The sequence below is a fragment of the Protobothrops mucrosquamatus genome, unplaced genomic scaffold (assembly GCF_001527695.2).
Source record: "Protobothrops mucrosquamatus isolate PMUCROS unplaced genomic scaffold, P.Mucros_1.0 scaffold3343, whole genome shotgun sequence".
Classification (NCBI taxonomy): Eukaryota; Metazoa; Chordata; class Lepidosauria; order Squamata; family Viperidae; genus Protobothrops; species Protobothrops mucrosquamatus.
In genome coordinates, this window is record NW_015389331.1 from 2,131 (window position 1) to 29,679 (window position 27,549).

Sequence of the window (27,549 nt, forward strand, 5' to 3'; positions counted from 1 at the left end):
ACAATCACCAAAGCCAAACTCGATCGTCGACCTCGGCCACGCGGTACTCCACGGGCCGCCACTCCCTTCCACATCCCCGCGGAGAGCGCGGGGCCCGCCTCCTCAAATTTATCAAAACCGCTGAACGCTGATTGGCTGCGAGGAGAGGTGAAAAAGCTCCTCCTCTTTCCTGACGCCCCAGCGCCATGTTATAGTGAAAGCGGGGAGGGAAGGAGCGGGAAGCGGTGGCTCGCTGGCTAGGCGGAGGCGGTGTTGCGGGCGCCCTGCATGGCGTTGAGGAAGAGGGGGTCTCGCTGGGGGAGAAGCGCAGGGTCGTTTCTTTCTTGACTGTGTCGCGCAGCTGAATGGCGGATGCCGCGGCTATGAGTGGCGGTGAAAAAGCGCCCGAGCCCTCTCAACGGGTGGAGGATAGCGGCGGCCTCTTCGGTGTGGAGAACAGAGCTGCAGCAGCCGAAGCGGACGATGGCACACAAAATGGCGCCCGCTCTGAAAGAAGCCGAAGTGATGAGTCGCCGCTGCTAAACACTGCCGCCGAAGAGGACAGGGACTCCCCGCGCAGTGGCCATCGCAAGACTGGGGTCTCCGGGGCCCTCGAGCAGACACAGGCACAGCCCCTTAGCGAGGGGCTAGGGGCCTCGTTCCTCAGAGCCCCCGAAGATCTGCCTCTTAAGAAAAACTTTCAGATTCCCAGGAAGAGCAGAGAAAAGAAAGGTTGTTACCTCGAATCCCCCCCTCCCCCACCCTTCCTTTTCCTTCATCCCGCTTTCCTCCTCTCGCTCCGCATACATGGTGACATCGCGCCACCCCTGCATGCAGCTGCTGGCGGGCGTGGAGAAAGCCGCCTCTAGGCAGCCTCACAGAAGGGCGAGCGAGCGAGCGAGCGAGCGATCCGGGCAAACGATTGTACTTCGCAGGAAAGGAAAGGAAAGGAAAGAGAGAGGCTTTTGGAAAATGCAACCCCCTTGGGTTTGAAATGAAATTCTTTTAGAACCGGAAGAATCCGAATGCGCTTCGGGGGGCTGGGAAAAAAGGCTGGATGATAATGCCGCCGCCAAAGTCCGATGCTCGCGGAAGAGATGGCTCTCGAGGGAGGTTGACTTGGCTCCTTCGCGCTCTCTGCAACAGAGGAAAGGCCTCCGCTGAGGGGGTTAGGCGGGGCGACACGGTTAAAGGCGTTCATTTCCGTGAGATGGTCTAGAAAAATTTCATTCTTCCCCACAAGGCGCTTTTTCTCCCGCGTATTTAAGGACGGAAGTGGTTCTGCGCCACGTGCCCTTCAAAGGAAGCTTAGTGGTTCATTCCACTTGTTCTTCGTGTCTGGTCTTGTCTTGTGAATGGGGCCTTTTGTGGCAACTCACAACGCGTTTCGTCTTAAATTAGCTTTCATTTGAAATCTACTTTCAATCCTTTTTCTTCAAAAGCGGATTATTTCTTAAACTTCAGTAAGGATAGGGAGAGGAGGTATCATCTATTAGATTTATAAATACCGCTGTCTATTTCTCATTCTTTGAGAAGATTCATCAACTTAAGCAGTATTAGAATAGACTTGTATAAGGAAAAAGGTAAGGTAGGTTGACCTCCTTGAAACTGACCGTTGATTTATATCACACAGGTGAATCAAATGTTCTGTTAGGTTGAGAGTCTTAATTAGCTTAATAATGGGCCAAACAATGCCTTTTTAAATTAAAAACCATTATCTTGGGAATGGGAAACTAGAAGAGCAATCCAGATTCGTATCTTTACAGACATCTCAAATTCTTGGTTCTATTCCAAATAATCAGTCTTGAATTTTCAGATACAGATTGTATTAGTGCCACTTTTTAATCTGTTGCCATTGTGTATTCTTTATAGGAGGTACAAGGATCTTTAGGTTCTTGAAGATAAATTTTATCACTGCAACATTTTTTTTGCTATTTGCATTGGCCATTTCTTGTTAACTGAATGTACTTAAGAACACATTGATTTTAATAGATTTAAAAATGAAGTTAAACATTTAAAAAGCGATAGCCTTTTTCCTCTTAAAGATTATTCTGATTTGATCTGTATTCCAACACTGGGAAAATCTCAGCCCAAATGGAAAATTATTGTGCCATTACATAAAGGGATGATCCAGCAAATGTCTGTTCAATTTGTAAATAGGCAAAGAAGCTTCATGAGAAGTGATTGTTTCATGACGGAATAATTATGGAAGATATGAAATTAGATACTTAAAATTTTTGGATGAAATAAATAGCCATGGTACTTACTATTTTTTGTTAAAAATTAAGACCCTGACTTTAAGAGTCTTTAGAAAGGTTAGAGTGAAAAATCCATTTCTTTAGCATCATTGATGTCTTCTGTGAAAAATTCTTCATGATTTTTGAATCCCATATTTCCAAGAGGCACAGAAGAAAATCTCTTCATAGACTTACCCTGTTATTAGCTTCAAAATTGGAACAATGTAGAATATTTTGGATCTTTTGGAAGCATATTTCTATTGGTCCCATTTTTTTAAACGAGAATAGTGTAAACTTTACATCTGTTTAACATTGTTATTTAAGAATATTCTAAGAAAAATGGAGGATAAATATGACCGTCATCCATTTTCTTAAATGAAGCAAATGAAGTATAATAAGAGGTGGAATATGATATTGTGGGAACCATGCTATCCAGAGAATTGTAAAAACTGTTTGCCTCGAAATGAGCAAAGCAATGAAGAAACTAATAAGAGGGATTATGTAATTAGTCTCTTGCCAGGGATTGATTGTGGCGAGTTAGAACTCCTTGGAGACAAATGAGAGGAAAATAATAATTTCTTTTTTCAGAGGAATAAACTAGAAAATATCTGTAAAGAACTGAAATATGACTTTTTTAAAAAAGCTTCCAAACTCAAGAATGTTTGAGACCATTTCATTGAATAGAGTGATCTCAGAAGTATACTTTAAACCACATTAAGTGAAGATCTTTTTAATTTTGGAGTGTTAGTGTTTAATTCTAATATAAGGAAGGCAGTAGTAATTGGTGCATTTTCTAGAAAATGGTAATACATACAGAGAAGATTCCTATGAACCATTATCTAAAATTCTTGTTTTGGATGGAGTAACTTAACAAGATAGAGATAAATAGATATATTTCTGAGGAAGCAGTTTGAAGCGTTGTGTGAACACGTATGATTAACATTGATTTTATATATAAGGTGGAAAAATATCTGTTCATCTCAATTTGTGTCATGGTTCACTTGTTACGAACGGTCTTACATTAAGTCTTCATCACTTTAAGATTTATCCATTTTACAACCTGAGATAGGGCATGGGTATCAAACCCGCAATGTGACGTGTCGCGATGTATCCTGACTTTTTTCTCATTGCCGGCAATGGGGTGGGTGCGGTTTTAGCGTGACGTATCCGGCCCGTGGATGGCAGTTTGACACCCCTGAGATAGAGTATCCATCATTCTGATATTCTTCTAGATTAGGCAGCTGAATTGACAAATTTAGGGTGTTCATCAGCTTTTTAATATTTTGAACATTGAGCTGTGATTCAAAAGAAACTGACAATAAGATTCTTTCATAAAAGCCAAAAAAATAGAAAAATCCTCATCTGAAACTTTTAATTTTTTTTATTCTAATTTTTTAAATTGGGAATCTGCACTACAAATCTGAGAACTCTTTATTTTATTCAGATATCTTTTTCATTTGTACTGCTCATGCTGCTTTGCGCTTGTTCTTTCATATAATGAACAAGATCTTATATAATTCCCCATCTTTATATTTTGTGAAAGAATTAGCAACTTTATTGAAGATTGAAAACAATCTAAAACTAATTCTTGATTGCGCAAAGAAATGTTTTTTTTTTTCTAGGCAGGTTTCTAATAATATGTACGAAGTAAGTTGTATGAAATTCTATGCTGACCTTTGGTTATTATGCCCTTGACATATATGTAATGGAGATTGTTTTTAATAGACACACCTTATTTTTTTCTTGGCTTGCCTACTTTTTGCAAACATTGAAACAATTATTATCAGGGACCACATGTAACACAATACATTGCAGTCTATGAATATAAGATGATATAGAAAGAAGTGAAGACCTGAAACTGCTATCCTGAAGAATAGGCAATCTGCTATCATAGAAATTTCCAAATTCAAATGAATTACACATTTGGGCACAGAATTTTGATAGCTGTGTCAGTTGCTAAAAAATTACTTTGGTGTTGAAAGCTTATAAAGTTAAATATTATGGACCCCATCAGGTTACTTTCTGGAATTCAATTTACATACATAGTCATGGCTCCTTTTTTCCTCACTTTTTCCTTTTCTCCTTACTGTTTCTTGTTCTGTTTAAACTAGGTTCCATGTATCCCTTGATCTTGAATTTTATAAATTTTTGAAAACGTTGTTTAAACAATGGGTGCCTATGCACTGAAATGTACTATTTTTGAAAAAGGATAAACATTGAATTCCACAGCCTATCTGCACTTCACATTAACTACATCTCTTCCATATACTACCTGTTATAAAGAAAGAATTCAAAAAGCACAGTTTAAACTTTTAAAAGTAAAACAAAAGCTTTGCATAATGAAACTTAATTGTTCCCCTTCACCATACCCAGTGCACATACCCAGCTTTACCTTGACTCAATGTGGTACATACTAAAACAGGTGTTTTAGATTACAAATTTATCATTTCTGATTGTTATCCATGCTGATAGTTGTAATCTAAGATGTCTAGAGCCATCATTTTGGGTGTGGCTAATAACATGCTGAACCTTTGTATATAATATATGAAGTTTGTGAAACTTGAGCTGAATTCATATATAATTAGTTTGATAGATAATGGAGAAATTACGACTGAATGTTTTAAAAAATACAGATCAATTACTGTTGAACATTGCAGTATTCATTGAGGTGCATATAAATCAAATATAAATAAACAAAGGGCCAGAGATTTGAAAAAAATATACTTGGTAATATTTGAACTCTAATGTTAGATTTTCCTAGTATATTGAAATCACATTGTAACTGACTACTGGTTCTAGATTTTTACTATGTAGTTAAGCACAGAATGTGAGTAAGTAAGTAAACTTAAACACAATAGCTTTAAGACTGGATAAAAAGTCTTAAAAAGGAAGGGGAAAGGAAATAACTATACTACCTCTTTAAATTTTTTTTAATAATAATTAAATTTGAATAAAATACATTTAAGTTGTGGAAATTCATGCAAGCTAGTCAAATATTAAAATATGTGTCCAGGTGGTAGTTAATTTTTATAGTTAATATCAGATGTATTGCCCATTGCAATCTAATGGCTTGCAGTATCTTCTAGTACATCACATTAAAACGATTACAATATAGTAAAACAAAAGTAAAAATATGCATGTAACCAAATATATCACAGACATACAAAACCACTAACCCAGATAAAACATAAAATTGAAACAGTAAGAATTCAAACACTTCTGATAAAATGTATGAAAAGTTATTAATATGTAAGCTAATAGTATCTGTGGGAAGAGTATTCCACAAAGAAAACACTGCAAGAAAAACCACTGCCTCCAAGCTCCCATCCTTCATAAAAGCAGAGGATTATGCATATGTTTTTCTGGAAAGGATTGAGACTAGTTGGGGATGTATTTGAATATAATATCCAAACCATATTTATTTCTGTCATAAAATGTTTCATTATAACTACTGCTGGCTCCTAGAAAACTCAGATATTTGTATGGTATATAATACAGGCATAATTTGTTTACTTTATTGAGCATAAGTCAAACACGGTAAATAAAATCACCATTGATTTAAAGAGCAGTAGAAAGGCTTGGGGAACATCATCTGGTCCTAAAAAAAGTGGAATTATTTTGGATTTTGTTTTTTTTAAAAAATGAAGTTGAATCTGATTAGTTCTTCGATGTAAGAACATCAGAAAAATTCAGAGCTATATAGCTGATGGTGAAGTCGAAAAAGCATCCTGTTACAAGGCAATAATTATTGATACAAGGAAATTACTGTAAATTTTATCAAAATGATTAAAAGCAGTGTTTGTAGCAGTATACCAGAATTGTGTTAGTCTGATTGGTTGGATAGATCCAGCATGTTTGTGCATTGCTCCAGTCTGTTATAATAACAAAATTCATAAAAAGAATATTTGCTGAACCTAGTGTATTGATTTGATACTTCAGAACAAATCCAAAATGTATAAGCTAAAAACAAAGTCTAGTTTATTGCTTTTAGAATTTACTAAGGAGATCCAGAGCCTTAAGTTTAATCACAATGGAAAAAATAAAGGAACAAGTAAGCTATTTGCATTAACATAGTATTTGCAGTAAGCCAGGCCAAACCAATAATTATTGTCTATTTTGAATAATGGTGTAGGAGAAGCAGCTTTTCACCTAAGTTCATGCTTTTCTATGTTATTAGGATAATAATTAGATTTCAGATTTACTAACACTTTTATGTTTACCTTAGATTTAGTTTCTAAGGTTTTATAATTTTATTAGGCATCAGGAGTGATTTTCCTATTTTCTCTTTCTTGGTAGCTCTTTTTCAGCCCATAACAAATGAATCCCGTGAATTTGAAGATATTGTGAACGTTTTGCATTCATCATATTTAGATATCCTTTCAAAGGATAGATTCACATACAAAAAAGCCAGTCTGGTTCATAGTGAACTGTTGGAAAAGGATGTGAGTATATATTATCAATGTACATAATTAAGTGCTATGCATGCAGAAATTTCAAATATATCTAGGGAGTACTGGAAAAGCTGTCCAAAAACTCATAGTGTATGAGAGCAAAGAAAGGCCAGGGGTGTGGGGGAGAGTTACCCCAGTAACTTGTGATCTTCTTTCTGGCTCCCCCATTGATTTTGCTTGTGAGAAGCCTGCAGAAAAGGTCACAAATGGTGATCATATAAGTGCAAATTGGTTGTCAAGTGCCATATATTGTTCATTGCCTGCAAAGGTGGGAACTTTGAGGACCAGTTCTGAATCCATCCTGTGCTGTGACCATCATAACGTAAACAGCAACATAACATAAATGGTTGCCAAACAAATGATTTTAACTTGAAGACTTATCTATATACTATGAAATGTGCTAGTTTTTATTCATTATATTAATTTTTACTCTTTTTAAAGTTCATAGAGAAACGAAAAGAATTGAAACAAGATGGGAGGTCAGAGAAAGAGCTTGCTGAGGCATATGCATTTCTAAAGGTTGATCGTTTGTTGGTAAGAATGTAATTTTTGTAAAGTAACTTTTAAAGTATTGTTGGTTTTCTCAAATCAACAATTGAAGCATAAAAGAAAATATTTTCTTTGCATATCTGGAAGAATATTGTTAAGCAAATTCTTAATATTGAGATGTCAATTTTAACACCTGACAGAGTAAAAGATGAAATAATACTTAACTGCTATGAAAGACAAATGTGAGAATGTAGAAAATTGGTAGATGGTGATTGTTTATCAGTCAGACAAAACTATTGCTGCATGAACATTCATTGGCAGCTTTCCTAATTTTGTGCCTTCGAAATAAAATATGAAACTAAGCAAAGTCTGTCGCTTCAGTTTTGAATAGGGTGGAAATTTTCTGAGGCAAAAATGATCCCTTTCAACTTTTATCTATACACATTTGTGGGGTTGGGGTTGGAGGTTTATGTTGGCTGTGTTTGTTTAGTATTTGGAATAACTACAGAGTAGGAGGAATGTGCAAATCCTTTGAAAGAGGTGCTTTAGAGAATATTTAGTAACAATACTAATTTGTTTTGAATTGTTAACATAACTGCATTTTTCCATGTTATATGTCACTTCAGCATATAGAAATAGCTGAAGACTGCTTCTCAAGAAACATGCAAACCTTGAAAAAGATACTATTTTTTCATTATTTGAAAAATGGTGTGTTTATGTGGTTCCATGCTTTTTAAAGCACACTTTTTGCAGGATTTGTGCTGCTGTATTAAGCAGAAAGGCTAAGTCAGATATTGCTATCTCCTGTATCCAGCAAGGAAGGAGAATTGAACTTTAAATTATTGCTTTGCCATTGCAATTACTGAAATACTGTGAGTGCCTAACAAGCACAAAGACAAGTTAGTTAATTTTGTTTCTGTAATATTATGGTAAAAGAAATTGACATCAAAATTCTCCAAATGCAGATATTGATGGCTTCTGCTGTCTTTGTTCTTTGAGCATTTTAAATATTATTGAACATTCTGTGCCAATGTGCTAGAAGTTTAATATAATAAAGGTTAGTTTACAAGATTATGTCAAAGGCATTTTGATTGAAGGTACCATTATCAAACCGTAAGTATGATGGAGCTTCGGCATTTAATCAACTATGCATACGGTTGCTAGGAGTACCATCAGTTGTGCTCACATTTGAATCCCTACAGCACTTGTTTCTCAGCTGTGATTTGAATGTCCTTTTTTGGTAGGAGTATAATATCTGTGTCACCATTTAATGGACTTTTAAACAGACAATCTTTCCCCTGCTCACCCATTAAATCAAGAAATTAATATAACTTAATAATATGCTGTGTAAAGGTAACAAGTTGGCTTATTGTAACCGTATGCTATCTAAAGCCTCCTGTCCTAATATTATTTCAAAAAGTAGTTTATTGTAAAACAAATGCAAGAAACAATTAAAGATGAATATAATAACAATTGGTCAATCAATCAATCATTATAGTGTCACAAAATTCTGTATCATTCTGGTATATTAAATAATGTTTAATTTCAGGTCCAAAATATATGTGAAAACGGCTTACTGGTGGGCCATTCCAAGATAACAGTTCTCGGCAATCCTTCAATGGGTAACTATGTCTTTGTTACTAAATATATGGTAACGAGAAATATGAAGGCAGAAGATGTATTGTGTTTGATTAATACATTTTAAACCAGGATACCAACTTTATCCAGCTGACTTATTCTGAATTTTTAAATCAGTTACCAGTCTGACTTGTTTATTTTCTGCTTTAATCTGAATGATTTATCAATATGTTATCATAAAGAGAATTCTTACAGAAATAAAAAATAACTTTGGTGACTCATAATTTTCTCATGCGTTAATATTAAATGATCAGATTACTTGCAGACCTATTAAGGAAGTGGGTGGCATGCACATTTTTTTTAAATAAGTCTGTTTTTCCTGGATTAAAAATATAACTGCTGCTACTCGTTCGGATGGTATTTCAGTAGTTTCATGGAATGTTTTAGGATAAATTCTAGTGTCATAAAGGGGTGTGACCTTTTACATAGAAAGATATCTTCATATTCCTCAACATACTTCCAAAATCCATTATGAAGTGAAGAATAACAGCCCCTCCCTTTCACCCCGCACACATTCTTAGCTTGGTTGGGATGCAGAAAACTCCACGTATGCCACTATTTTGTCATTGGAAACACCTTTTGTAATTGGAAACATAACATTGAATTTTATCTATACCATATATTGAAATACATTATGTGGTATGGCCATTTTGACATTTTTTGTACATCACCAAAAAATAATTCTGTAAATATCATTTGTTGACATACTGTGTTGACATACTGTTTTCATATCTTATAGGTGTATATCTTTCCAAGTATGCTGACTTGTTACAGACTAATCCTCTGGAGACTAATGCAACTGGTGATATTATTATTTTTAAAGTAATAAAGGTATGCTTTAGGATTTCCCTTAAGTTTTTTAAGGGTTCATCCTATGTCTTAAGGAGAAATAGTAAACCAATATAATACTTTGTCTTTAATGCAATAATATATCTGAATAAAACATTTTAAATAATCTTTCTCTGTATAAATGTGATTACAATATTTTAAAATTTAAACATCTTTTAAAAGCACTGATGATGTTTCCTAGTTTGGAAATGAAATGTATGCAAGCAAATAATCCAAGTTCAGGCAGCACCAAGGGCTCCACAGTTCAACCCTCCATATATTCCATTCACGTTATTAAGGGATGTTGTATATTTGTATGAACTTAATTCCATAGAATTAAAAAGTGCACTGGCAATTTAGAAAAATATTAATGCCATTTCAGATAAAATTGAGTTGAATCCTCTATGACTAAGCTAAGGGATATATTAAGTGAGCATTAATGTTCTATAATGTTGTGTGTGACTTTACAAGGTAGAAAATGTTGTGGGCTTGCATTGTACCTGCAATAAAATTAATAACCATTTCCTAATATTTTAGGGGAAAATGAAGACTATATATGATAAATATGATAACCAGACAGTAAATGCAATGGATTCAGCTGTTAAAAATGCATTGGATCCTACACCAAAACATGAATGTCATGTTTCAAAAACTGCAAACAAAATTACATCCAGCCGTAATTACAGAGCATATGAACGTACGCAGGTAAAATAGTATTGGAAAATATTTATATGGTTGCCCTAATTTCCTAATTGTTTAATGTAGAAAAGTGTCTTCTAATTTGTAAGATTTAGGCAACAGTACCTATAGTTTTAAATCCTGACTTCATAGAATAGCACGAGGTTGTGGATGTACTTGTGGCATACTGGCAAAAATGTGCCACAACTGATTAATACTGTCCTTTCTGTTAGCTGGGAACATTGCATATATATAGCTAGGTCTGATAAACTAGTCTTATTTCTTTGCCTTCTAAAAAGTGTTATATGAAAGCCTCAGTTAACTGAATAGCTCATCTGATGATGTCTATAGCAGAGGCCCCCAACCTTTTGGGCAACAGGGACTGGTGCCATGGAGAAAGGTTTTTCTGCCGACCAGAAGGAGTGTGGTTTTGAATATTGCCTGCATCCCAAGGATGGAGCTTTGCTTGTTTGTGTAGCCCGCTTGCTGGCATGCTGCGGACCGGTGCCAGTCCACGGACCAGGGGTTGGGGACCCCTGGATTATAGCATGTGGAAGATTGCAAACTGGAATGTAAGAGGAGTAAAAAGTAAAGTGCACAATTGATTGAAAGAAAAATACATAAGTTATACATGTGAAACTAAGAAAATGAAAGGTTGTAGTAGATGTGAAAAAAGCTGATACTGTGGATAGAAGTGAGTGAATAAAAAGTGAAAGTGGAAGGTTACTTAGGAATGAAAAGGTCAAAATATGTATCAAAATATTGGTATCGTGGTTGTGTTATGCTCTAATGCGGACATGTCAAACTCGCGACGTCACGTGACATCACATGATGTCTCGGAACTTTTTGCCCATTGCCGGCAATGGGGTGGGTGCGGTTTCCTCATGATGCATCCAGCCCATGGGCCGGCAGTTTGACACCCCTGTTCTAGTGCCTCTAAGTCACTAAGTAAAGTGGTCACGTGACATCTCACTTAACCACTTTGCTTATTGATCGAAATTCCAGTCCCAATTGTGGTTCTAAGTCAAGTATTACCTGTATTTTCTCCTTTCTCATAGCATTATTGTTTTCTACTGTTTTTCTGCACTGTAAATAATACGGCTTATATTAAAGATAAAATAATGTAATCGATCTATTTATGTATCTATCGATCAATCCCATTCAAGCTTTCAGTATATCAATAGAGGGATTTCGGAGTCCTAGTGGACAATCACTTAGATGTGAGCCTGCAAGGTGTGCTGCAGCTGCCCAAAAAGCCAACACAGTGCTAGGCTGCATTAACAGAGGGATAGAATCAAGATCACGTGAAGTATTAATACCACTTTACAATGCCTTGGTAAGGCCACACTTGGAATACTGCATCCAGTTTTGGTCATCACGATGTAAAAAAGATGTTGAGACTCTAGAAAGAGTACAGAGAAGAGCAACAAAGATGAGTAGGGGACTGGAGGCTAAAACATATAAGGAAAGGCTGCTGGAATTGGGTATGTCTAGTTTAATGAGGAGAAGGACGAGGGGGGACAGGATAGCAGTGTTCCAATATCTCAGGAGGTAGAGGGAGTCAAGCTATTCTCCAAAGTACTTGAAGGCAGAACAAGAAGCAACGGATGGAAACTAATCAAAGAGAGAAGCAACCTAGAACTAAGGAGAAACTTCCTGACAGTTAGAACAATTAACCAGTGGAACAACCTGCCTCCAGAAGTGGTGAATGCTCCAACACTGGAAGTTTTTAAGAAGAGACTGGACAGCCATTTGTCTGAAATGGTATAGGGTTTCCTGCCTGAGCAGGGGGTTGGACTAGATGACCTCTAAGTCCTTTCCAACTTTACTATTCTTATTCTTATTCTATCTGTCTCTATCTCTTAACTTGAATAGTTGAATATATTTCTAAATAAAATTACAGAGATGTGTTTGGCAAATTTTTTTTGTTCCCAACATTGCTTTTATTATTAATTAATTAAATTTATATGCCATCCATCTCCCTGATAAGGTGACTCTGGGCTGCTCATCATTGATGTAAATTTCAGAAAAACTAGGACTATATTTCACTGATCATCTAATTGAGTTGAGGTCCAGTAAATTTCAGTCAGAATTGTTTGTTATACATTTGTTTCTAGTATTACTTCTATGAATATCACTTTCATGAGGTCAGGAAAAGACCAAGACATGTGTGTCCATATGCTATTGTATCGTTTTTGTACAAGGATGAAAAAATGCAAAAGTTCTTGCCTCAAGTAAGGTGAGTGAAGCTTTATTTATATTTTTAAAAGTACTGTGTAAAATATTAGTTAAATTTTATGACTTTTATTTAATCAAACCTTTTATATAATGTTCACATCCCTAACATATATTATTCATATCCCTTACACTCTATTAAAGCAACAAGAGCACTTGTGAAAATAAGTAGGTTATAAATTAGTGAGAAGGCTCCTTTCAACTCTAAAAGCAGTTTGCTCTACTATATGGAAAGTGATGAATTCACTTTTTACAGTCATTAGTCTGAAAACCATGCCAATAATATCAGCTGTAACATACACCTGAGAGATACACTTTCATGCCTAGCACTAAATGAAGACAATCCTGGTGCTTCTATAATTTCTGGAATATAACATTGAAACAGGCTGAAATATTAGTTTTGGCTTTTCATGGGTAAAATACATATAAATGGATGTTTTTTCTGAAAAAAAGTGCATATCTTCATTCTCTTAGCTATGTTTAACATTAGCACACTGGTATTTATTATGTCCCAATCTCTGACCACAGAATACCCTGAAAGGTGCTCTAATAATTCCTAATTGGTCTTTTTTTCTGCCCCACACCAGTGATTCAGATCAGTTAAGGTGCTGCTGTTAGATGTATTTCAGGGCTTTTGTTCAGATGGTAACCTTGGGATATTGCTTGATTCATATTTACAGTGCCAAAATTAAAACCTTTTGACTACTTGTCATAAAAATTGTGGAAAGGGGAAAACAATTGTTGGAAACCCCGCAGACTTCAAAATCTTCAACAAAGTAGTGACAAACTATTTAACTTGTAATAACTTAAGTGATTTACTAAGAATTAGAAATGGAAGGCCTCCAAAAATCTAACTATAATCCTGAGCATGTATTGGGAAACAAAGGTTGTTAAAAATGCAGTCTAATAATTGAATTACCAAATGAGCTTTCTATTAATAAAATCCTTAGTGGCCTCAGTTTGGCTCATTGAAATTTAGGTTATATAAATTTACTTTGACTCGATAAGTTGTTGAGATTCTTGTTATATTAATTTGGAACATACCTGTGTAAAAGATAATTCATCTTATTTTGTTCTATTTAATGCTTTGTTCAGTGTATTTATATAGAACTATCCAGAGGATTTTATACCTGCCATTTTAATGTATTCCGTAGTTTCCCTTTGGGATTTGTTGCTTTGTTGACATTCTAAAAAATGATTGGATATATTTTAGAAATAATGAAATGGTTTCATCTGATGCCTAGTAGAGAAACAAGAAATACTGCCTTTTCCTGTAAGTGGCTTCAGACCTTACCTGAGTGCAATGTTAATATATATATATATAACTTTAACATGAGCTTTAACCAAAAAACCAGCACTATCTCCATATTGTTTTGAAAGGTGTAGAGGTAGCTGGTGGGCTGTGGGTAGTCAATGAAATATTGAAGTCCTACTTATGAATATTCTTCCATTCTTTTCTATATGAAAAATGTTTTATAAATTGTATACAGTTATTCTAAAAAATCTAGATTTTATTATATACAATAAAAATGAATTGTTTTTTAAATTATAACTATTTACTTTTGCTTATAGATCAAAGACTTCTAGTATGGATAAGAGCACTGGTAAGAATTCAGTTACTAAATAAAATTGTGGGCTATTGCCTGAAATGTTAACTTGTGTATAGGTAGTTCTTGGTTAATGATTGCTTCAATCAGCAAATGTTTGAACTTACGATAGTGTTGAAAAAAAATAGGTTTAAGACTGGTCTTCAAATTAATGACTGTTGCATTACGTGATTGCGATTTAGGTGCTTTGCAACTGGTGCACATTTATGATGAACACAACATTCTGGGGTCACATGATCACCATTTGTGACCTTCACAGCTGGCTTCTGACACTGGCAAAGTCAGTGAGAAAGCCAGCAGTAAGTTGCAAATCCTGGTCATGTGACATCACACATGATGACTGATATTTTAAAGCCAGGCACAGTCACATGATGTTTCATTTAACAGTGGTATTGCCAGTGAGGTTATTAAATGAGGGCTACCTTTAGATGTCATATTCTTTTTCCAAAGTAATGGATGCTCACCTGTTTTAAATATATTAAAACATTTTATGCCTTCCTGAAAATACCTAAATTACTGATTTTTTCTAGTTAGAATTAAGCTATTAAAAGTATTTAAAGAAAGAGATATATTGCTGCCCTCAACCTTTTGGACACCCAGGGTTGGTTCTGTAAAGGGTGGTTTTTCCACAGAAGAAGGCGTGCCCGAATGGGGTTTTGCTTGCTTGTGCAACCTGGTTCCTGGACTGAAGTTCCTGGAAGATTTTCTGTTAAAAGAGTCTTCTGTAGAAAGATAGGATACTTGGTTATCTTGAAAGAGGGTGTTGCTCTTTCCCATTCCAGTGATAGTTAAAGCTCTAAGATGTTTTGAATACTTGGCTGGGAAGCAAATCTATTTTAAAGTACATTTTGTATTCCATTGTATTTAGTATTTAATTTATGTAAATTCTTCAGTCAGGTAAATAACATTTTCTGTATTCATTATTTTCTCAGGCAGTTTATCAATGCAGTATGCAGTGACCGAAGATAAATGATAATAGATGATAAAAGATAAAGTGGCTGCATATGTAGTCAGGTGGAATCTGTGGCTGTGTAAAACACTCAGCATATCATGAATTAGAATTTAGTTTTATTTCTAAATCAAAATTATTGAGCATCCTTTGGAAGGCAGATACATAAAAAACAGAAGCAAAATGTCTTACAATGAGTCAGGAATATAAGCCAGAGAAAGAATTGATACCTTCAAGAATGGCATAGCTCTTAATGTTTATTAACTTTTGTACTGGAGACTGAACTCTAGGTCAGGCCTGCACAATGTGTTGAAGGGAAAGCGTCACATTGATAAAATAAAAATTCTTCTGGGCCACAAAGAAATACCAGAAGCACCAATTGGCTGTTCAGGGCCTAGCAGAGCAACAAAGCATTGGAGCTGGCAGTGGCAGCGTAGCAGAGAGGGTTCTAAATTTATTTAAAAGCATCAGTGGGCTGAGCAACACATGCTGTGCAGTCCTCTCTAGGTATTAATGTATGCTGAACACTCTAACCATGGAACTAACAAAAAATCCCCTCTTGTGAATATATAGAAATGGAAGTTCCAATCTAGCATAATAGATGCTAGGGTTTTTTTTTTGTCAATAATGAGACATTCTAAAAGAAATAAGTGGAAAACTCATTGGGCAGATAATGTCCAGAATTATATTCTGGCTATTATATGTATTATATTGATAAAAGTCCACATTTGTTAGATTGTATTGATGCTTTATTCGTTTTGTGCATTCAGGCACCTTGACAATTATTTTTAATCAGGAAGTTGAAGTGTATAAAGTAAAAGAGATCCTAGGGGGACAATATTGACAGCCAAAGAATTGTTTGATTGTGGTTCAGATAAGCTATTTTGACAGCGACAGTGAAAGGCAGCTAATGGAGAATACTTTGCAGCATGAGTAAACATTAGTGATGGATGCTTTCAACATAATAAAAGCTGTTAAATAGAAGATCTTACACTAGTGTCTTCCATAGAGATAGATCCATATGGGACCTGAATATGACTACCTGCATTGTACTGATATAGAAAGGAACTATTTAAGGATATTCCATTTACTTAGTGGACAAAAGATGTTATGTTCATGCCCATCATCATGTCGGATTTTAGATAAAAACCTGGAAGTGGGAGGAGATGTTCTGTCTATTTCTCACCTGTGCTACAGGCTGCTGTTGGCAATAAGATTAATATTTCATAAGAAGATATATTATTTTTCTACCTACTGGATTTAAACACACAGTAAACATTACTATTTTATTTATTTATTTTTATTCAGTAGTAAAAGCAAAAATAAACTCATTGAACAGGTTTCTTCCCTGTTTGTACAAAAACTAAAACTGAAGTTAGGTCGGACAGAGTAGGAAGGTTTGTCTTTTCTATCCAAACTTACTTGTATAGAATTCCTGGTCATTCGTTACTATCAAGTGAATTGTTCTTACTGTTAGCAATGGTGTTTTGACACTGCATACAGTATAATTGCCTTGATAATTTAATTATTAAAATCCTCTTTTTCAGAAACATTAGATTAGTATTTTGAATATTTCTGTCCTTTTATATTGTAGATAAAGCAAGTTATACTTTATGGAAAGGGCAACTTTTAAACAAAGGAAAGCTTGTTTGTCATGCTGCTTTGATATCTGAAAAACGCCCTACGCTTCCCTGCAAGCTGTAAGTATTCATAACCAGACCTGAAATCAGTTTGAATTGACTAGATTATCTAAAATTTTGAAAGCCTAGAACAGTGATGGCGAACCTTTTAGAGATCGAGTGCCCAAAAACTGGCCTCGCCCCTGTTCCACCCCCTGCCCCGCCCCTACCCCGCCTGCCCGCAGGGCCACTCACCGCCTCCAGGGCCCGCCGCAGATCGCCCAGGCAGCCCAGCAGCACCATGGCGGCCACGCCCTCTTCCCGTGCCCTGCAGCATCAACCGCGATGGGGCGTGAGGGAAGTCTTGTCTACGCTGCCTGGCTGCCATGTCCTTGGCTGCGCTACTCCGCGTGGGCCACGCCTGGGGGCAACTCTCCTCCAGGAGGGCTGCTGGTAGGGTCACGGGGGGAGGCAAGGCTGGGGCAACGGCACGTGTGCCCACAGAGAGGGCTCCAAGTGCTGCCTCTTGGCACCAGTGCCTTAGGTTCGCCACCACTGGACTAGAACATTCTAGCTCTGCACAGTATTAGTAATTTTATTTTTACCTGCTAAAATACATTTCTAGCTTCCTTAGATCTCACTGCTACCCAGGTTGTATACAAGACCCAAGAACAATTTATTAAGACAGAATTCATTGAAGAAATTAATACAACAGCAAGCATATGTACACACGGGTAAATTTTAATCTTACCCCCAAAATAGCTTCCTATAGAGGAAGGATATACAATACAGGATCAACAAAAGTAGGAGAAGTACTCTGTGATACACAGTCAACAATCAGTGATGTACTTGCAAGTTCTACCAGTAAGCCTGGAAGGCATGTATATACAATGAACTAATCTGATGAACAACTTTTTGCTTAAGTGCAAGTCCCAATCTTACTTTGACTGTTCTATGTTGGCTCAGGAGGCCAATCCCCCATAGTCTAGAACGGGGGTAGGCAACCTTGGCTCTTTTATGACTCGTGGACTTCAACTCCCAGAATACTGGCTCAGGAATTCTGGGAGTTGAAGTCCACGAATCATAACAGAGCCAAGGTTGCCTACCCCTGGTCTAGAACCACTTGTTTATTTTGTTTTTTAATCCCACTTCTGCAGAAAAGCAAGGTGGCACCGAGTTTTTCAGCACAACACCCCTATGAGATGTATGTTAGACTGAGAGAAAGTGACTAGCCTGAAGGTCACCTGTGAGCTTACATGGCTAAGGGTGGATTTGAAGCTGAGTGTTCCCAGTCCAAGTCCAGCATTATAAACTTTTATGCTTTAGTGGCTATATATGCAGTCTTCTCGCTGTTCTGGTCTTCGGGACTGTATGTGTGTGTGTGATTTCTAATTATGAATTAGTTTCTATGACATGGACCTAACTTATCTTAGTTAGGTGTAGATCCAGTGATATTTACCAGCTGGCATGCCTGCTTGAGATCTTAGCCTCCTTGGATTTCCAGGCACCCATTGTCAATTTTATTTTTTTTGCCTTTTCAGAAGAAGGATTCACAAATTTACCCGCATCAGTTGGTTTCTGTAGTTTTGTCCCCAGTCCATCGGTGGTTGTTAATCTTGTTATCTTGCATTCAGAGCCTACAGTCAAGTTTGCCTCAAACTGTCTGTCTGTCTACTGAGTCTTGCTACCCTCACATTTTCTACACAAACTTGGTTGCAACTTTTTTCTTAATCCGATTCTTGGTAAACAGTTTTTGCACAGTTCCAGATTTTCCTTTTAGGGTATGAAAGAAAAAAACCCAGTTTTGACTAAAACAAAAGAGTAATGAAATCTTAATATTTTTTTCTTCTATCACTACTAGTCCTGAAAAGCTTGATGTTGAAATGGTAATCAGCTTTGAAAATTTGGCTCAGAAATTATCATCACGAGTGTTGGCTAAAGAAACTTATTTGGGAGAAAGGGAAGGTAAGAACTTTTTCTAAGTTAAGGAAAGCAAGATATACTAATATAATTATTCTTTTTAAAAGATTACTAGTTAAATGGAGAGTTTAGAATGATTGAGCAGTACTATAATTGTTAGAACACAAAAGGAGAAAACTCTAGTTAGGAGGGAGGAGTATGTAGCTGGTCATAAACTGGAGTTGGTGGCAAATGATTGGAGTGCTTAGTGACATCCATCTGTTTAAAAAGAGGGAAAATGGAGATAATTGTAATTTGTATGTATATATAACAAGCAATCCTAACAGTGTTGCTGCTAGGATTCACAGAACATTTAACTGAAAAAAAGTATTTCCTCCAAAATAGCAAACAACTTTTTCTTTATTTGATGGGATGTGGATTGGAGGAGATGTACTTTCAAATTCTTAAGGGAGTTCATCTGAAGATCAAGAGAATGGGAAGAAAATTCACACTTTTCTCTCCTCACCAATTCCATTATATTCCATTATACTGTTATGTAAAATAAGACCTGATTTCAGTTAAGTCTTCAGTGAGTTTTAATTTGGAGATCAGCAATCAGGTGTACTTATTTCCAGCAACAGAGAAAGCTGCAGTGACGCACAGTCCAGTTACAGGTCCTTAATTACAATCTTAAGCCTTCTTTAGTTGTCTCTCATTGATAGCAATCAGATGAGAATGCCTTCCTTACAGTGTTATGGGCTGCCTAGATCCATATTGCTTCACTTCTAAACTCCAACCACTAGGTCAGTCCATCCAGTCTTAAGTCGGTAATAACAGCAATGTGACTATCATTGCCTTCTATACTGTCTAGAGCAGGGGTCTCCAATCCCCGCATGCCAGAGACCGGGCTGTGCAAACAAGCAAAGTCCCATCTGCAGGATGCAGGCAGCAGGTGAAACCATGCCCCCTCCGGTCTGTGGAAAAACCTCTCTCCACGGAAGCAGTCCCTGGTGCCCAAAAGGTTGGGGGCCTCTGGTCTAGAGCAGGGGACAAAAAATCAGTAGACAACACTTCAGTTGCATGGCTCAGTGTAGCACGAAACACTTAATGTCATTTGAAACACCAGTTTTGTTTCAGGCTTAAAACATTCTAGATGGCTCTTTTGAATTCAGACCATTTTGAACACCTTAGTAATGACTATAGTCCACAACATCACATTGCTTAATGTTGAGTTAGATTTTGTACATTTTTTTTAAAGAGAATTTCATGGAAGGGAACTTCCCCAATCTCTTGTTCTCTTGTGGGATTAGAGAAGTGAGAGATGAGCCATTTTGAGCCAATGTAATGTAGAACTTGCCCTGGACAGTTCTTTCCAAAAACGAGTGGTTCCCCATTGCTGAAGAGTACCTTCCTTCCAGTCCTATCCTATTCAAGCAGATTTATTTTGTTTGTTTGTTAAATTTATTCCCATAGAATTTGCTTATTGAGGGAGGAAAGGGGAGGAAAATTCTCTTATGTGATGTTTTTTAGACTCATTGTACTAACTTTGTTCTCTAATGAGATGGCTTATTGACAGCCCTTTTTTTCTATATTCTCAGTGTTTAAGAATGGCATGTATTGTAGTCTGTTTGAAGTTGTGGAAAAGACTAGATCGGGAAGCAATTTGGAAGGTTTACTTCAGAAGCTAGAGACAGACAACCTGGTGAGTATAGATTTTTTTCTATACTTTTATTGTATGCATATTTGGAAATTTCAAAACAACATGACCTGTGGTTTTTTTTGAAATTACAGCATGAACAAAACTTGTTTTGTGTTATACTTTAATTCCATTCCTAATTTAAATGTCTTTTTTGTAGGTTATTTTAAAACCACTTGTAGATGGAGGATATCTCTTGCTTCTTTCTCCTTATCAAATGGCTTCCCCATATGGTATGCAAATGCTATGTCTTTCTTGAGCAATTGCTTTGAGTAGTACAGTGATGGCGAACCTTTTAGAGACCGAGTGCCCAGACTGCAACCCAAAACCCATTTATGTATTGTCGGGTGCCGGGTGGGCGTGGCTGCGGTGGTAACGGCAGACTGGGTGGGACTAAAAAGTTCAATCAATCAATTCCAACTTTGCGAGATCTTTTTTTCCCCGCGAGAAGTTGAAATTGATTGATTGAACCTTTTTTTTTGCACACAGCAGCGGAGGCCTAAAGCGAAAAGGTTTTATAAAACCCAGCTGAAGGCCTCTGCATGCCCACAGAGAGGGCTCTGCGTGCCACCGGTTCGCCACCACGGGAGTAGTATTTTGCTATCTTTTAACATTTATTTTCTCTTTTATTCCACTTCCCCTTTATATTTTAATCAGATAATCGAACAGGAAGACCTCGGGTTTTGAAAGCATTGTTTCTATTTCAAAAGCCTAGAAATTTAATGACTACAGGTAATTTTTTCAGTATTTAATGTGGAGGTATGTCCATTGTTAATTATTGTTGTATTTCTGACACAATAACAGTAATGCCAAGTTGCAGATCCAGCCTTGGATTATAGTGAAGCCAGACTTGATTTTCATCTCTAAAGTAGGCTGGAGTTCTAGTGGCCACGAGTGCTAGCCCAGCAGTGGGCAGGAAGGAGAAAATTTGTTAACTATTATCAAAAGATAATCAAAAGATTATAGCTGCAACTGACTTTTCTTAGAACCAGTGCGCATTCATAATGTTTGGTACTTTTGTTTGATAAAGCTGACGGTGGTAAAGCCCTTAGATTACAGTAAGGGAAAAAAATAATAGTCAAAATATTTTCTTACCTTTTCCTTTCCTTAAGGCCTGAGGAAAAAGTGGTGAAATCTTGAAAGAAAAACCTAACTTAGTTAACTCCTATGAATATCTTTAAATGCTGCATTTGCTGTATTTAAATGTGTCTTAACTAGTTTGCTTACTATAAGCCAATCCCATCATTTCTAAAGCAGCTTTCCTCCTTACGGGATTATGGGGTATAATTTCCTGACTCTGTAATTAAAGTGTTGGAGTGGTATCCTTAGAATAAATCTGCAGCAAAGTCTTTATCTTATGAGAAAAGGGGATTACTTCTTAAGGTGGCTAGAATGCAGTGAATTTTATGTGGAACATGGGAGGTATTGAACGCTGATTCAAGAAAGAAAGGAGAGAATCTCACCCTTTCTCCTACCTCAGTTAGCAAGGAAGAACATGTTATCTACAATCTTAGTTGTCAATGAAGAGCAAAAAGGAAGACAGAATCCAAGTGGATTCAGAAGAGGGAAGAAGCAAAGTTAAAGAGAGGGTTTTTTAAAAAAGTTTTGTCCATGTAAGTCATTGCTAACTCCTAGTGACTGCCTGGACTAGTTTCTGCAATTTTCTTGGCAAGATTTTGGAAATGGCTATTGTCTGCTTCCTGGGATGGAATGGTATGACTGACTTGAGATCATCCAGCTGCCTTTATGCCTACTTAAGGTGGATTAGACCTCACGGTCTTCAATTTCCAGCCCTGATACCTTACCTTCATCAATGGCTCTCTGGGTCAAATTTGTTATATTAAAAATGCTTACTGGAATTAAAGTGGTAGACTAAATAAAGGCTGAGCGCATTGTGAATGATAAATTATCAGTGTAAGTAAATAATATCACATTCTCCACTCTGCTTTACCATAAGTTTATAAAAAGAAAAATTTGACATTTCAGAATTAACTCCCCTAAACTTCATACGTCTAGAACAATCTTCATAATTGTTATCTGGCAAAGTATTAAAAAGAAATCTGTAACTAAGCTTCTGATTTAATTAATATAACCAGTACAAAATTAATTACATAAACTAAATGATTCATGAAATAGTTATACATTTCTTCAAGCTAATATAGCTGGCCACGCAGAATCACAAGCTGAATTTAGAGCACCAACATAGTTATCCTTTTAATAATATCTATTGTAGGGATAAACAATACATTTCCAGTATATCTTCCTTTTTGTCAGGTTCATGAGTAGTTTTTAGTTTTTGAAGTTTAACTTTTTTCATATTTAATATGTTCTGAGTTGACCTACACTGTATCGTAGGACACTACTTGGCAAATTATCTATGTAATTTAGAAATAGCATTTTAGCTGGTACCTTCTAAGCAAATATTTCTATATTGATCTCTTTAGTACATCTAAGAATGCTTGTTAACTGATTAAGTTTCAGAACAAAATCTGTATAATTACAGCTATTAAAAAAATGATATATTGATTATTTCACTAGCATGTGTGTGGAAGTATGTATCAAATAAGCATGTATTAATTAGTATGACAACACAAGTTGATGGATAGGTAAATTGAAAATACTTATAAATGAAATTGTGTGCTGTTAAATGGTACAGCATTTATTAATTAAAAGGCTTTATGTCCGTTCCAAAATTATTTCCGTAATCAGTGAGAACATTGCATTTAATAAAAACTAGCAACAAAACCAGACTTTTGAAATTCAGTCTTCCAGTAAAGCAGTAACAAATACTGGTATAAAGAAATAGCAATCCAATAAACAATCTATATCAGTGATGGCGAACGTTTTAGAGATCGAGTGCCCAAACTGCAACCTAAAACCCACTTATGCATTGTCGGGTGCCGGGTGGGTGTGGCCCATTGGGTGGGCGTGGCTGCAGTGGTAACAGCAGTGGGTGGGACTAAAAAGTTCAATCAATCAATTCCAACTTTGCAAGATCTTTTTTTTCCCCGCAAGAAGTTGAAATTGACTGATTGAAACTTTTTTTTGTACACGGCGGCAGATGCCTAAAGCGAAAAGGTTTTATAAAACCCAGCTGAAGACTAGGACTGGGGCGACGGCGTGCGTGCCCACAGAGAGGGCTCTGAGTGCCGCCTCTGGCACCCGTGCCATAGGTTCGCCACCACTGATCTATATTGTAAGCATTTTTTTTCACACTTTGTATTATATGTATGCATATAATACAGAGGTTTGTCAAATTCTTGTTTGAAGTACTAAGTATAGTGTTGAAAAAGCACATTTTTCCATGGCTGCCCATCCCCATTATCCTTCCTGATGAACATGTGAAAAATATCTCAGGTTTTTATCTTAAAGTACAAGCAGAATAGGAATCCCAAGATAGATTTTGAGCATGTTATGTTTCTTCAGCGTAACCTATTTTAGTTGCTATTAAGTAAAATGTTGAGGGAGAAATGCATGTGTTAATTCCACTAAGCAAAGGCAGATTGTGTAAGTTTATTCAGGGAACGGTGGAAGACATCGTATTGCTTACTGATTTTTTTCATTTCCCCCCCTTTTTAAATCCTATTCTGAACATAGTGCACAAAAGTGATCAGAAAAATGAGAATACATTGGTATTGGATGAAACGCATGAAGTTATACCAGAGCTTCCAAGATTTATCCAGTCATTGCATTATGCATACGTACATTCTCGCAAAGATTCTAAGTCTGACTTGAATATTTTGATGGAAAAATATATAAAGGACTATTTTAAACGATACAGTAAATATAAAGAATTTGTTTTATATCAATATAAAGGAAACTTGGATGAGAAAACATTTCTGTATTCTGGTCCTAAAAATAAATCCCATCTTGAGAACTGTTTGCAGTCCTATATTTTTGGTTCAGAAGCATACCAGATTCCTATTTCTAAAATGAAGAAAATAATGGACAGTAATAGAAAACCTCAGCAGTTCAGTCCTGTTTCAGATTATGAAGCCCTGGAAGATGAATCTGATTTTACAAGAAGAAAAAAAGCTGGCAAAAGAAATGGATCAAAATATGAAAGTTTAGTTGCCAAAAGAAAGTCTGTTCACTCTGGAGATCGTGATAGAGGAAATATTGAAGATCTGATTAATTTAATTCATTATACAAAGAAACATGTAGACAGAGAATCTGACTCAGAAGACAATAAAAATGAAAGCAGGCGGAAACGAAAATGTGGAAGTAAAGGAGAGAGCCCACAAAAGCAGTTAAAAATGAGCAATACATTAGAAAACTATGAAGGTAAGAATGTCTGTATTAACTGAAGAGTTTAGGAAAATATAAATCTAATTGTTATAGCATGTTTCTTACACTTTGAATCTTAATGCAAATTAAAAATCGCTCATATCGAATGACTGCATTTTACATTCATACAGTTTTTATTGCTTGTATTAGTTAAAATTCAGCATTTTGGTTATTATGTGGATTGGCATTGGGCACATTCGATCAGTTTTTGTGGGTATGGAATCTGCAGTGCAGAAGATTTAACTCCCTGACATTTAAGTAAGTAAAAATCCCCATTCCTGGCTATTGCATGGAAATGTCCGTGTTGTCTTTCTGGCAATAATATACTCTTAGTAGTTTGCAACTGTTGCCTTTTGGAGATTTTTTTTTTTTAAATTTCCCAATCTAGTCAGCAAATGTGAGATTTCCTGGTGATCTCTCCTGTAGGTACTACCCAAGTCAGATTTCTTGGGCTTAGCTGTTCATTAAAAATATCCAAGCAAGTTGTTGGGCTTGAAAATCGGTATAAATGTAACTGCTGATATTTTATGCAAAGAGCACATCCATTTTTGTCTTTGAATACTTTTTTCACTAGGCTCAAAATGTAGAATATTAGAAATGTGTTTTCTTGTGTGTATCATATCCATCAATTGATGGATAGTAGAAAGCTTTTAGCATAATAATTGTTTTTTCTGTATATTTTTACCCCTACCCCAGCTGGACTTTTAGATGACAGAGCACCAGAATCACTTCTTTCGATGATAGCTGATCTTGGTGGGCGTGATACCGATTTGAGACAACAGAATGTTGCTGATCCTCCAATTACTGACCTATCTGGTGTTTTGAAATTACTTTCGGAAGTGCTTACGAATGCGGATTTTCAAACAGCAAGATTGGTTAAACAGGATTCAGTAGAAAATTATTCAAAGCAAACAGTTGAATACAATCCCATTTCACCAAAGATCAAGGAAGAACCTGAGCTTCCTATTACTACACATGAAAATACTCAGTTCAAGGATCCCCAAAGTCCAGTCACACTAGAAAAAAGTGCAACATGTTTGCCTAATTCTTTTGATGCCTCCTCTATTGAAACAGATCCAGATCATATACTACCGTTAAAAGTAAGAATGTTTGCATTTTGTAAATCTGTTGCAATTTAACTTCAAGAGCAATTAAAAACTCTCACAGTTAACAAAATCAGAGGACAGATCAGATTAGTAAAGCTAAAAATAATTGGTTAACATGAAACTTTGCTATATTGAACAATTGTGTTATACTAGTTAATGCCATTTTCAGTGGGAAAATCTAACTTGAATCTGAAGAACAAGTTAGTGACATAGCTCTTTTTCTATATAATTACATGCGTTTGTGTGCCTTTGACACAGTGTTGATTCTTAGTGCTGTTTTGCACAAGTCACTGCCGTTTTCCTGACAGTATTCCAGAAGTGGTTGCCACTGCCTGTTTTCGAGGGCTAAGGGAGAGTGACTGGCTCAAAGTCATCCAGGTGGTTTTGTGCCTAAGGCTGGATTAGACCTCATAGTCTCCCACTTTCTAGCCTGATGCCTTAACCACTACACCAAACTGGCTTTCCACATGACATTGTAGTTATTGTAACATTGAGTTTCTTGTTACTACTTCAGTCTTGGAGCCTAGGTACATAAAAAATATTGTTCCTTTTGGTGGAGACTTCTTTTTCATTGGCAAAATCAGCTCACCTTAAGTGGCAGTTCTTTATTATTTTTCCCCCCACTATTTGAGAGACAGGAAGGAAGGTAGACTAAAAGACTTGACTGCTAAAACAATGTACCTTTATTCCCATAGTAAGCTGAATAGTTTCCAAATTGGGGGAAAAAAATTCAGTGCTTGAAATGGAGACATTTGTAGGTACGTTTAGTTAGTGAAACCAGACTGATGCAGAAATAGGACAACATTAGAGCAGAATTCCTTTAGGAAGGGTTGTATATAAGTGAATTGAACATAGCTACGTTTAGGCAGCTCTGTGGAAGATACCTATCCAAAGTCCTGGTGATTTATTGCCAGTCATGTAGATATGCACTGAACTAGATGAATCAATCTAACTCCGTATAAAGCACTTCCTGTATTACAACCCTTGAAGTTCCATGTGGCTTGAATGCTCAATGTATGAACATATTTACATCAGGATTGCCAGGAGTAGATTTAAAATAATGAGCATCTATAGAGAAAGTAACAAAATAGGCACAAGCAAAAGTTTGACTAGGGCTTATTATCTGATTTGCTATGCTTGTCATGTACTGGCAGTTCGAGTGTTGAAGATGACTTTTTTACTCTCATACTATTTGTGACTGTGTTGGCTGTTTAGTCGGTAATGGGGAGAGGGCATAATCATTCCTTCATTGGAAGAGACCAAGAGATGAAATTGATCTTGGGAGCCTGGGAAGGGTTGCTTCCTCTAAAATAGCTTCTTTCCAGCTGAAACAAATAACACGTCCAGCTGAAATATATCTTATATAGTAAATAACTAAAAAGTATTGCTGGCGCTATCACCAGGCTGCAGTTTTGACAGTTGCTTTTCTTTTCTGTCTGAAAGTGACTTACCGTAATTCAAATGGTTGTACTTGAATTTCCTGAAAATAAGAGCCGCAGTAAATACAGATAGGGATATCACATTAGTGCTTAATTGATGATTTAAATTAATATAGTACAAAAATGTGTTAGTTTATGAACACTGTATATTAAAATGATTAAAATTAACAGTGTAACATTTGTATGTGTGTATATAAATACATACCCCTCACAGATGCACATGGACACAAACACATGCACTTATCATATGCTATATTAATATACATAGCACCATGTAATTAACAATTGAAATACTATGTATTTATTTAGGAAACAAGCACAGGAAGCATAAGCAGCTTTGATGGTTGTGCCAGTCCCTGTCCTAGCACACCCCTCGAACAGAATTATCATAGACAGCATTCCAACTCAAACA

The 27,549-nt window shown here is 36.3% G+C and overlaps 1 protein-coding gene across 1 annotated transcript in view; it reads left to right on the forward strand.

Moving 5' to 3' along the window:
• The first annotated feature begins 223 nt into the window (after positions 1–223).
• TASOR (transcription activation suppressor) overlaps positions 224–27,549 on the forward strand; it is a 44,460-nt gene continuing 17,134 nt past the window's right edge. The window contains exons 1-15 of the mRNA XM_015826854.1: positions 224–711; positions 6,513–6,658; positions 7,109–7,201; positions 8,706–8,778; positions 9,534–9,625; positions 10,160–10,327; positions 12,418–12,539; positions 14,108–14,139; positions 16,686–16,791; positions 18,572–18,675; positions 20,208–20,311; positions 20,466–20,538; positions 20,963–21,037; positions 23,903–24,589; positions 25,289–25,692. Coding sequence (XP_015682340.1) covers positions 345–711; positions 6,513–6,658; positions 7,109–7,201; positions 8,706–8,778; positions 9,534–9,625; positions 10,160–10,327; positions 12,418–12,539; positions 14,108–14,139; positions 16,686–16,791; positions 18,572–18,675; positions 20,208–20,311; positions 20,466–20,538; positions 20,963–21,037; positions 23,903–24,589; positions 25,289–25,692 — 2,646 coding nt within the window. The 5' untranslated portion in view covers positions 224–344. The remainder of the gene's footprint in view (positions 712–6,512; positions 6,659–7,108; positions 7,202–8,705; positions 8,779–9,533; positions 9,626–10,159; positions 10,328–12,417; positions 12,540–14,107; positions 14,140–16,685; positions 16,792–18,571; positions 18,676–20,207; positions 20,312–20,465; positions 20,539–20,962; positions 21,038–23,902; positions 24,590–25,288; positions 25,693–27,549) is intronic.